Genomic DNA, 13,377 nt, shown 5'->3' on the forward strand with positions numbered 1-13,377 from the left:
ATAAAAATAAAATTAATAAAACAGCAATTTTGTGATGTTTCACCATTTGAGATTTCACATAAGGGTATGGAAAAAAAAAAAAAAGCTGTAACTAAAGAAGGGCAGTTTTGCTGGCAGACTGCATACAAAAGGAATAACTCTTTGGAAAGTAGTGCTTTAATTGCTACATGCCAATAAGAACTATTAAAATGGCAAAGCCTTCCAAACACAGATTGGCTCTACTCTGATCAAACCTGATATGTTTAGCTGCTTATTTTTCTTATACAGGACTGTTAGTAGGAATAGAAACACACAAAAATATGCTATATTTCAAATAGTAGAAATTATTCTCTCAGCAACACAGTTGATAGAATCACATCTTTATGAGAAAGTAGAACAAATGCTAATTATATTTATCATAAGAAAAGAATTACTAGCTAATGAATTCTTTTCCTGTATTGGCAATAATAATAATAATAATAATAATAATAATAATAATAATAATAATAATAATAATAATAATATGGTGTCCTCAGCCCATTAATTTTAGTTACTATATCATTTCTCATTTCTGACAGTCTCTGATTAAAATCAGGCTGGTGTTCTGTGTCAACGCATTATCATTTTTCATATAACACTCCCCATTTTAAAAAGTACTTCAATTTCAGAGCAGAGCAAAGAACATTTAGCAATTGGATTAGTCAGTTGTAATAGAAAAGGCAGACTATATTTACTAAATTCTCCTGATGCACTTTTCACCTTTGAACAGGAAATATGTTGTGACTAGATTAAAAATGGTATTGCAGTGATTTGAATTTAAACCCAACAGAAATGTAATGAAGTATAAAGTGAAGTATTAATGTATCTTCCAGTTAAGAAAAAACATGAAGGAAACAGTGAAACTAGGGGTGAGTGAAGTATTGAAACATTTGTCTAAGAAGAATATCAAAAGAGTTGATATTACTACAGAAAGTATTTTGTGAATCTCAAATAACTCCTAGAGGCCTATTGAATGTGCATATTTGAAAGTATTTTAGACTATATTAGTGTTAGACTTAGTGTTTTGCAGTAATTTTCAGTTCACTTTGATAAAATCTTGGTTGACAGAATATAAAACGTCTAAAACATATTGACAGTAAGTGGTTCTTTGCTTTTAGGAGAACATCTGTCTCCTGAAAATAAATTTACCTGGGAAGCAATAGCTAGTTTAAAAATGACAAAACTGCTCATTTTTTTGTCAATCCATAAACTGTGTCAAAGCTCAAGTTCATAGAATCATAGAGTCATTAAGGTTGGAAAAGACCTCCAAGATTATCTGGTCCAACTGTCCCCCAACCACCAGTATTACCCACTAAACCGTGTGGCTTAGTACCAAATCCAACCTTTTCTTAAACACCTTCAGGGACAGTGACTCCACCACCTCCCCAGGCAACCTGTTCCAGTGCCTAACCAACCAATGTTCACACGCAAGAGACCTGTATTACCAAAATCATTGATTTTGTTCACTTAGATATATGTATTCATATGGAAATAATAATAAATTATCACAATGTTATTCAGGAGACAATTCAGACCATTGTTCTCGATATCTCTTAAGAGAAACCAGACACCCAAAGCAGTTCTTAGTTTTTCCTTTAGTTATCTATTTATCTGTAAAATTCTAGCTAGGAACTTAATACATCTGCATTCATTAAAAAACATGATTGATATTGCCAAGGTGTTGTTTTCTTTTTTTAGAGCTCTTTGTACTTTTTGTTGACTCATGGTAGCATTTCACTTTTATATTTCCATGACCCTGTCCTTTCAATGTCTCACATTTTTATTGAAGTGTATTAAATAAATGCAAAGAAAAAAAAAAAAAAAAAAAAGAACACATAGATGAAAGTCCATCCTTCCTCAACCCCCTGCAATGTTATGGCATACACTGAGTCTGTTTGTATCCCACTGTGGAAAGAAGGATCATTATTTTGGACTTTTAGATATTTTTTTCAGGTGGGAAGTAGTGTTTGCATAAGGAATTTGGAACTGAGGCCACCAGGGCATATATAAGTCCACTTCTGCAGGGCACAATTCAACATTGAGTCATGACAAATTAAATTGAGGATAGAAACAAATTGCCATGGGGAAAAAAAAAAAAAGGCACAAAACCATACAAACTAACAAATCAACACTTATCCATTAATAGTTAATAGGGTAAAATATTAGATTATTAGGACTTGCTTGAACACATGCATTTATTTATTTCAGCCCCATCAGGATATTAGTACATCTCTAAACCTGTCATTGATGTATTCTCCATTGCTGTGAATTTGATTTTCCAATGTGAAGTTGAAGACGAAATGTGAAACCTCCTCATTGCGGAAATGTTTCACTCGGGACGCGTACTCATCTGACTGCAGATGCTTAATGACATCAGGAAACCAGACAGATAAGCCATAGTAGCTGTCAAAAACAGAAAATGCACAGTCACATCATGGGGCTTGTCACAGCAAGGCCATAGCAGTACCTGTCTCCAGCTCCCCACAGCCTTGCCCTCCCTAGCCACAGGCTTGATGTCTCGGCCTGTCCCTGTCCCTGTCCCCCATCGGCATCCCTGTCCCAAAGGGTGGTGCCCATATTTGCCCTGCTCCTGGCTGGGGTGCTAGTACAGGCCCAGATGCCAGGCCCTGCCCTGAAGGATGCAAGGAAGACCTGTGGCACCCAGACATGAAGAATGGATCTCTTCCTAGATGGCAGACTGTGGGAGCTGCAAAGAAATCTTTTCTAATGCCTGCTTTAAACTTTGCCTTTAAATGCAGACAGGTAGACTAACACATTCTAAACAGAGTATAAGTTAAGTCTAATTTGAAGACTTCCAGAATATGAGCTTCTGTTCAAGTTAAGGCAAATAGAGCACCAAGTTCATATTTTTAATATGGTGAGGCAAGAACATGTTCTCTGTATTTCCCAGTTGCTGGTATAAAAATACTAGAAGACACCTACACCAGAAGATGCTGGTATTCTGAACCAGTTATTTCTGAGTGATGCTTGTAGCCAAGAATAGACTAAATGATAAATACTATACTTGTGTGTAAGTATACTGAATAAAACTTTTCCAAAGAGAAATGATAATCATACTGAAAGAGATTTGCATGCAGATGATTCTTCTCTCTGTCAAGTCCATCAAAAATGGTTTAGGATCTCAAGAAATCTTACCCAAAAGACAGGGTGAACCACACAGCTGTAAGTTTGATGGTATTATCCTTCACTGGGTAGTTGAAACATCTCATGAAAGTCAACCAAATCTGAAAATTGTTAGGAAATAAATTTATTTTAAATTGTATTTTGAAAAGTTTTGCCAAATGACACAAGGTTTTTGATTCTGATTTGCTTGCTTCTTTAGGGAATCAGAGAGAGAGAGAGAGAGCAGGCCATCTCCTTGATATAGACCTAATAGCTGTATTTTTTATACAAGTCTATTAGCCTTTGACTATAACCAGGTTGTGCACATTCTCTACCTTCCTTGTTTCTTTTCATTGTGTCCATTAATTAATATGTACTCTGACTACATAAAAATTTCATCTTCTCTAGGCAACGTCATTTCACTTTCTCAGATAAATCAGCTGAAGTCTTTCCTAGAAGTGTTTCCTTCTCTCTTCCCAGTATTACACAGCCTTGAGTTTAGATGGATCTTATTCCACAATTCAACAGGGAGTTGTGCAGTATAAGCCATCATAATCTATAACGGGCAGAAATTGGTACTTTATGAGGAAAAGCTGGGACTACCGTCAGGTCAGAGATGCTACAACAGAGCTGACCAAGAATGGTATCTCCACACCCTCACCCCTTTCCCACACATTGAAGACAAGAGACCATATGTCCTAGGAAATTTTAGCATACATCATGCAACAGGGAGACTCTGGCCCAGTGGCTAGTCCAGTGTAATAACAAGGATGTGAAACAACCAAGTTGTGGTTCCTTTAAAGCTGCCGTAGTAACAAAGCCAAAACTTAACATTTCCATATTCAGCTTCTCCATTTTTGAACAAACAAGTTTAAAAGTAGACACTTTCACTTTTGTTTTATCTTTCATAAAAAAGAGAACATTTTTCCAAGAAAATCAATTTTGATTGGAAATATGTGGCAAAACTTATTTTACAACACAGTTTTATTTGTTGTTTGTTGTTGGTGGTTTTTGTTTGTTTGCTTGTTTGCCAGATTTTTAACAGCTGTGAAAACCTTCTTTTGACGTGTTTAGTGTTGGTGAGGTTTTTTGTTTGTTTTTCATCATGAATAAGCTTTAGCTCAATTTTCATTGAACAGCTTGAAGGTACTGCATAATTTTTGATTTTACAAAAAAAGGAAAAAAAAAAAAAAAAAAAAAAAAGATGTGGAGCAAAGTCCCAGTGAACTTGTCTTAATCCCTTTAAAATATCTCTGAAGTAGTTTTCCAGTAAAACATTTGACATCTAATGACAAGACATGCAGATTCAATGCCTTGTAAAGGTTATACTGACATTCATTTACACATGTTATTCATTACTTTACGATTTGCAGGTAAAGTGATAATTTTTAATCTCTGCATGTGTCACCTCTTTACAATGGTAGATATCAATACGTATTCTCAGTACAAACTGTATTGTGGTGCTTGGGCATATGGCTGTATAACTGTCAATCATTACTTGTGTAAATGCTAATGCAACATTTTTCTCCTCAGAAGTTGAAACCAACTGTCTGTGATTCACCTGCACCTCTTTTGCTCAAAAACTAGGTTCTTACACTGGTTCTTGAATCTTCCAGTTGCATAGCCAAAGTAGCATTGCAATTATCGTCATCATGAGCTCAATAAATCCATCCCATTTTTGAATGCTTATTAAAAAAAAGTAATTGCAGAACAGAGATGTTTTTACTTACACCATATAGCTCTGTGCGAATTCTAACTAAACACCTTCTGTACCAAGTTCCTGTATCGCTCTCTATTTCTATGAGCTCATCTATCTGCTTTGGAGTTTTGATTCTGTTAACCTAGAAATAAAAACAAAAGAGCAAATAATTGCACTTTCTTGAAGCATTCAGCTGCATATTATGACATATTAGAAACTTTTAATAAATACCGTAACTAAAAATGAACAGGTATTAAACCTCTGTCTAAATTATGAACGTTTAATATCTGAAGGAATATAAACACTTTAATAACAAAGTTCATTACGGAGGCAACTGTATTGAAAAAACTCTACTTTCAAATCATGTGGGAAATCCATTTCTTATGCACAAAACAAGCTGATACTGTCAGGTTTTGCTCAAATGCTGCTGTACTCATCTCTAATGCCACAAATGATAAAACATTATTTAAAACCTCAGTTAAGTATGTCCAGAGTTTCCTTCCTTCCTTCCTTCCTTCCTTCCTTCCTTCCTTCCTTCCTTCCTTCCTTCCTTCCTTCCTTCCTTCCTTCCTTCCTTCCTTCCTTCCTTCCTTCCTTCCTTCCTTCCTTCCTTCCTTCTCTCTCTCTCTTTCTCTCTTTCTCTCTTTCTCTCTTTCTCTCTTTCTCTCTTTCTCTCTTTCTCTCTTTCTCTCTCTCTCTTTCTCTCTTTCTCTCTTTCTCTCTTCCTTTCTCTATTTCTTTCTTTTCTGACTTCCTATCACCACATTATTGACAGACTATTGATTAAAAATACAATAATGACAATAGTAGCATTTGAAATGTCAAGAATTAATAGCTAAATAACATTTTTCTTCTTCTTTCTTGTAGCAATAGACAGGGAATCTCCTTGTGTTTTGGATGTAGATTTAAACTATCTTTTTTAATGAGGAGAGAAAAAAAAATAGGTGAAATGATCTGGAACTACAACACATTATTGCTGTTATGAACGATCATCTACTTCATCTAAAGTGAAATGAGATAAACAGATATAAAGGAAAAATATGGAAATACCAGTGACGGAGAGGGTGATGTTGTATATTTTGCAAGTTATCACTTGCACAATAGTGTGTGGCAGAACAAGAATGTGCTGTATGGTCTTCTTAGCTCCTTCAGGACCTGATAAACATACCACTTTGTATGCTTTTGGTTTCCTCTCTCTGAATTATACCAAAAGGCAGTGTATTCATCCACAGTTTATTTAAAAAGATGACAAATAGAAAGAGAATGAAAAGGTAATAAGTAAAATGGAGAACTGGACTGACCCATAAAGAAGGAACAGTCCATGCCTTCAATGTTTGGCTGCTGCTGTTTCTGAAAGTAGCAATAGCTCCCGTTTTTGCGTAACAAACTGAGCACACCACTATCCATATATGTATCAGAGTGGACTACAGGGAAATAGGCAATAGTAGCATTGATGGCAAAGTCTAGTTTTCAGCCCACTGCTTTTACAAATATATCCTGTTTATGGAAGACCAGCAGCCGCATCACATTAACAGAAAAAAAAAAAATAAATTAAAGAGAAAAGCCCAATAAATAGTTTTATCTGACTGCCTTCATTTTTTTAACTACTAAAGCTTACTGTCTTGAGAAAATGTATCAAAAGCCTGTAACCTTATAATACCTCTTCCAACAGCACAATCCTGTTCACATCATTTGATTTTACACTTTTTTTTTTTTTAATGAAATGTGTTCTGTGAAAGATGATTGAGATTTCCAGCTGAGTCCTCCAAGATCATTTAAAACCTTGTACTTACAGACAACCTCACATATGCCACACTTTTGAGCATAAAGGACATGTTTTTTGAATCATGTTGTGTGAGCAGGCACCACTCTTGTTGCCTGAGCTGCAACCTTTTGAGCTGCAACCTTTTAATTGTCTTGGCCACCTGGCTTGTTTGGAGCTGTGGAGGTTGGGCAATCACATATGTCCAGGACCACTGCATGTGACTGGGGACAAAAAGCGGATGGCTTTGATAGACCTTTAACATAATAAAGGTCCTATTGAACCAGGACAATGGTCCATCTGGACCATGCAAATTTAGCTGTCAATATATGAAAAAAAAAAAAAAAAAGTATTTAAATGAAAAGGGAACCTCTGTTTAATTTCTGCTTAATAGCAATGGCTAGAAATATGTGATATCTAAGGTTTTAAAAAATCAAGGCATGTAAAAGAAAACATTTGCAGAAAAAAAATATTTTTAGTACATAGCAATGAAAATGGACAGAATTTTGGTTTTATGTGTAATTTCTTATTTTATTTATTTATTTATTCATTTTTAACTTTAACATTTAAACTAATTGATCAAATGCATGTATATAGTTTAAGGACACAGAAAGGTAATTAACCATGTACATAAATGTTCAACATGAGTAGTCCCATAGTAGAAGATACTATCATTTTACATTAAGTCTGTTACTGCCACTGCTTTCAGAAGATGTATTCAAAAGTATTAAGAGCCATCACCTCCACAATTCTGTCACTAGAATACATCCACTTTGGAGTTTCTAACTCTTAAATGAATGATTCATCAATTGTTTCATTTTCTATTCGGTAGTTTTGAATAAAAAATCCTCAATAAAATGACTAATAAGAATAAATTTGACTTGGAAAGAAAGCTTCTAGGGTAAGATTATATCAATATAATTAGGAAAATATATCAAATAAAAGTACATTGAAACTATACTAATAACAGAGAAAAAGTTATATCAGCTGTAGAAGCAGAAAGAATACTATCAAAGTATATCTGTTTGATGTAACTAGTAACACAAAGCAGAGGAAATTATTAATACTTAAATGACAGAATGTTACTGGCAGACACCAGCTGAAGCCGTAGGGCACAGGAGAGCTAAGCGAGTAAATTACTGGAACAAAAGTCACAATATCCAGTTCTAACTTAAATGGCTTAAATGAGAGGAGGAGAGGAGTGTGTCCTAAACAGAATATGCAAAAGTGTTTTTTGTTTGTTTGTTTGTTCGTTTTATTTTTTTTTTTCTTCTTTTTTTTTTACACTGTGGACTTAGTAAGATAAAGTGTTAATATTGTCCAATGTATTTGCAATCATATTACCACAATTTTACATTAGGGAGCATAGGGACTTCTATCAACATGTACCCTTGACATACAATGCACTATTTCTAATCTTTCAGGTGTCATGTTTGCTCAATGTTCATGGCAGAAGCTGGCAAAAATCACCAAATAGTTCTGTCATGCTTTATTCATGGGTGAAAATTTAACAAAAATAGCTATAAATAAACCACTGAGTTTAACATGGTTCAGTGCTACCTTTTAAGAACCACAGAGACAAAGACTTGTTAGATCACTGTTTTCTTCTTTGCGGCTGCATTTGGATGTGAATATGTCAAGCTGATGTGAGACTACAGTAAATTATTTCTCATATCTGTAATCTTAGCTAATTTCTGTCTTCCCAGTGCCTAAACTAATGTCATAGGTGGACAGAAACTATGCTATAGCTAACTGTCCAATAAATCAATGAAAATCCATGCTGGCAGAAGAAAACCAAAAGGTGACAGGGAGCAGCAGTACTTTGGACAGCAGCTCAGATCAGCATGAATCGACTGTGAAATTACACTGTAATCGTACAATATGAGTAAAGGCAAATCCCTTTACTTATAAATGAAATTAAAATAAATAAGTAAATAAATAAAATGAACTCATAGAATCATAGAATGGTTTGGGTTCAAAGGGACATTAAGGATCATGTAACTTTACCCCCCTGCCATACTCAGGGACACCTCCCACTAGACCAGGTTGCCCAAAGCCCCATCCAACCTGGCTTTGAACACTCCCAGGGATGGGCTGTCCACAGCTTCTCTGGGCAACCTGCTCCAGTGACTCAGCACCCTCCAAGTGAATAATTTCCTCCTTATATCTACTATAAACCTACCCTCTTTTACTTTAAAGTCATTCCCCCTTGTCCTAGCCCTACAGTGCCTGACAAGAGTCCCTCCCCTGCTTTCCTGCAGGCCCCCTTTAAGTACTGGAAAGTGCTCTAAGGTCTCCCTGGTGCCTTTTCTTCTCCAAAGTGATCAAACCCAACTCTCTCAGCCTGTCTTCATAAGTGAGGTGCTCCAGACCCTTATTCTCTTTGTGGTCCTCCTCTGGGCTCATTCTAACACTTCCATGTCCTTCTTGTTTTGGGAGCCCCAGAACTGAATGCAATACTCCAGGTGGGGTCTCACGAGGGCAAAGGAGAGGGGGGTGATAACCTAAATAATATTATTATTGTTGTATATTATTAGGGTTATGTTACTGGTATACCAGTAAATTAAGCTCTAAGTGCTAACCAGCCTTCCTTCAGGCTGAATTTTGTAGCAAGATCAAGAACTACAAAATTCAGCCTGAAGGAAGGCTGGTTTAACAAAGAATGTTAAAAACAATAAATAAATAAACATAGGCAATGGAAACTACATCTCAAACAATAAGTTGCAGTTCTCAGTGGAATAAAATTATATGGTCAGATATTCCTTAGACTGCCTGCAAAAGTGGAACCTATAAGAAGATATTTAATTGAGTTATATATGTATTAGTGCAAAAAAAAAAAAAAAAAAAAAAAAAAAGTCCAAGGAAGAGGAATAAAATCCCACATATGGTTCTGAGGGGTAACAAGAGTACCAGCATTCCCATGGCACAGCACAAACTGGAAAGGGAAGCAAGATTTCAAAACAAACAAAAAAAAATTGTATATTCTTTATAAATAATAATATATACATAATAAATAAATAATATAAATAATAAATAAATAATAATACAAGAAAAAGTCTCAGCTGAAGACAAAATTTCTCTTCCAAATAGAAACAATCCTTCAGTATAATATGGCCTTATCTTTTGAATTGCAAGGTAACAAGAAGATGCGGTTTAGCTTGCAAGATATTGTGAGAAAATTAAATGTATGTAAAATTAATATTTAGTTTAAATGAAAATAAATTATTAAAATTATCATTTTAATGATGATTGGATCATTATTTTTTTGTATTTTTTATGATAATTTCAAAAGCTTTGAAGACAAAACCTTAACTAACTTAGACTTCTACTTGTGTTTTCTGAAGTAAACTTAAAAAATAGAGCTGGAGTTTATTGATTATCTCCATGCAACAGAGAAAATTATCACACTATAGGTTTGTATGCTCAAGGATATGATGGCCAAAGCTTGAATATGCTGGTCAAAGCATATTCAAAAATATGCAAAAAAAAAGCATATTTCAAAAAATATCGTAAAATTTGCTCAATATATAGCAATTTCAGTAGGATTTTAATTCTTATATGTAGGTATTTATAGTGCAAATGATTTGTTTTGTCATGCGGAGTAATAATAATGATTGTTTAAGTGCTCAAGATCTCACCAGTCAGCAATGCAGCTGATGTGCTAAGTGTGCTAAGTTTTAAGAGTAATACTCACTGTGAAGACTTTCTCAGGCTGACCCCGAGCTCGCATGTTTGTGTCATGAATTTGCTTGAGTATCATCCAAGCTTCATCATGTTTTCCAACCTAAAAGTTGGATGAAAGTATTTAAACAAAACATATATTCAGATAGTTACTGAACAATTTTAAAACATATGTAACGATCGTATACAGATGTCATGATGTATAATATTAAGTAAATAATTAAAATTATTTAGTAATTTTAACACCTTCTCCCCCTCCCCCCCCCCCCAAAAAAAAATAAATAAAAGAAAAATTTTTGAAAGTTATACCTCCAACAAAAAACGTGGACTTTCTGGCATAAAGGTGAGGGCTACCACAGAAGAGACACAGGGCAGTGCACAGACGATCACAAATACTCGCCAACTGTGAAACTGATAAGCAGATCCCATGCTGAAACTCCATCCTATGAAAGAAGAAATTCAAGAAATGATGTATTCCCACAAATATCAATGATTTCAGAAAGAGTCTTATGCTTTGAATTTCAGTCTCTTGCATATGAGTAGTCATTCTGGAAAATGTTTGTAGTATGCATCATGAAAGTATTTGTCTAGCTTCTTGGCAACACCTGTATAAAGGTAATTACATGAAACAAACATGGACACCACCATCACACATAACACTAAACATAGGAATAAATAGTTTTGTTTGAATACTGGAAGAAGGGAGAATTTAAAGTCTCATAAATACTAAGAAGATCTACTTTATGGAATTTTACAACTCTGCAAATGCTGCATCAGTGTGTCTGTTAAATGGAAGACTAAAAAATCCATGAAAAAATCTATCATCTTTCACCAACACTGACAAAATCAAAATGTAAGTGGCTTCTTCAAGTCCTTCTCTTAGAATCTATTTTAAGTATTAATGAATACTGGGTATTGAATTCTAATATCAAATCATTAGAAATCAACAGGAAAGGAAGAAACAAAAATGTGAGAAAAGCATTCAGGCAACAATGCAGTCAAGTCTACAGCAGCATGCTTTTAGACTGCTAGTAGGAGAAAAACTAAAACAAGAATACCTCATAATCTCTATGCTCTTGGACCTTCTTTAGAAAAGCATCCTGTAACACAGCACTGTGTTACTGGCATATGATTTACATCTGACCTATTTATTTATTTATTTATTTATTTATTTATTTATTTATTTTTGTCAAGATGTTTCTGAATTAGAGTTTGCATTCTATTAGTTGTGTTTATTGTTGAGGTCATTGTTTCCTTAATGTGTGGATGATTGGTATTTCAGAGTTTTGAAAGTTGTTTTTATTTGGATATTCACTGTGCTATTTCATAAAAATGAATATTGTAGGAATATTAATTAGTTATCTATTACATTACAAGATACAAGTAGAATTTCAAGGTTTGCAATTCTGTCCTTATCATTAGCTTTTTCTATAAGGAGTTAATTTCTGTACTCTTCATAACAGTGTCTTGTAATATAGTACAACATATAAGACATTTACAGTGCCTAATTTCTATTTTCATCTTGTTCCACGGTACTATACCATTCAACTCTGTTGAATGTAAATTGCCCTCAACCCTCATTGCATAACTGGAAAAAAAATATGTTAAAATGCAGGGTTGGTAGTTCAGCTTTTAAATAAAATATCTGACTGGGTGTTGTTATGATGAGACTATTGAAATTATAGAATTTTAAGAAAACAAACAAACAAAAAATCTTAAGAAAAAGTAAAATATGATTTGGGTAGTTATTTGGCCTTTCATTCTGGCTTCAATACAGCAAAATATTTCAAGCAACATTTTGAAGAAAATATCATTAAAAGCAGAGTAGTAGATAATAGTAACAATAATAATTTAAGTGGTTGTCAGAAGAAAATTAAAACCTGGCTAATGAAGATCCTGATGCTGGATTCATGTGAAATATTTCTTTGCTACCTGATTTTTCTGGATAAAATACACATGAAATCAAATATTTCTACATGTCACTAAACAACTAATACGACATAGCACCAAACATCCTATTAAAAATTTCTTCAAATGAGGTATTAATCTTTTAAACACTCAGTACATTTTGGAATTTAAATATCTCAAGCCATGGATTATAAATAGATGTTATAAATACATACATACATACATACATTCATACATACGTATGCATTCTGCTATTAAAGTACTTATATGTTACAATATGAAAACTCATTATGTATTTTTGCCCTACATCAACAGCTCTGTGAAAATGAGTTGTAGAATTGGGAACCTCTTTTCTCATTTCCTTCATATTTTCTGTATTTCAGAAGTAATGTCAGCTTGCTTTATGGACCCATTTAGCCCTGAGATCTTTATCCCAGAGAGACAGGGGTAAAATTGGTGGCAGTATTGGGAATAATTTTTGAATGACGTGTTATTTTTTTATAAGGTTCCAGATAACTATACTTTCCCCCTTGGAAATTGCCTTCAGCAAAAAGATGTCTACAATTTTAAGCTAAATTTGATGTTAATTTTAATTCCAAAATAGAAATATGAATGAAAACTCAAGACTAAAAACAAAACAAAACCTGAAAAGGTGTAAAAGGGCATTTAAAAAGTACTGACTTACAAAAACTTCCAATCCTATAGAATTTCAATCCTATAGAATTGTGTAACTTAAATAGTACAGGCATACTTTTCATCCATAGTGGGAAAAGGAAGAAAATAAATTAGGAAAAACTTAGGGTGAGATAATGAGGCCATTAGAAAATATAACTGTGTTTTGGGTATTGTGTACACATTGTATCATAATAATTAGAAATATACTCTTCATTATATATTTTAAAGTATAATACAAAACCACCTGATATAGAATTTTCAAAACTGTTTCCTTTTATTTTGGTTAACTTTCAGTCAGACCAATCAGAGAGCAGTTCCACCAGCTAATTTCACCAGAAATGAGATAAAGAAAACACGATTTCATCTTTTAGAACAAGACAGTCAGAATACTGGCAGCTCTTGTCATTTGAGACTGTCCCAAAAATAAATACAGGCATAACTATATTTACACAATCTGCCTTTTATCACTATGGCTTGTGTTTTGTGTGATTTAACTGCTCAAATATTACTT

At 34.0% G+C, this 13,377-nt stretch overlaps 1 protein-coding gene across 1 annotated transcript in view; it reads right to left on the reverse strand.

Annotated features, from left to right (window-relative positions):
• SV2C (synaptic vesicle glycoprotein 2C) overlaps positions 1-13,377 on the reverse strand; it is a gene marked incomplete at both ends in the record, with an annotated part of 87,650 nt that overhangs the window by 13,773 nt on the left and 60,500 nt on the right. Inside the window, 5 exons of the mRNA XM_082783713.1 lie at positions 2,257-2,421; positions 3,175-3,263; positions 4,872-4,982; positions 10,297-10,386; positions 10,593-10,726. Of these exons, the coding sequence (XP_082639839.1) occupies positions 2,257-2,421; positions 3,175-3,263; positions 4,872-4,982; positions 10,297-10,386; positions 10,593-10,726 (589 nt within the window). The remainder of the gene's footprint in view (positions 1-2,256; positions 2,422-3,174; positions 3,264-4,871; positions 4,983-10,296; positions 10,387-10,592; positions 10,727-13,377) is intronic.

Source organism: Aythya marila (assembly GCF_965140915.1).
Source record: "Aythya marila genome assembly, chromosome: Z".
Taxonomy (NCBI): domain Eukaryota; kingdom Metazoa; phylum Chordata; class Aves; order Anseriformes; family Anatidae; genus Aythya; species Aythya marila.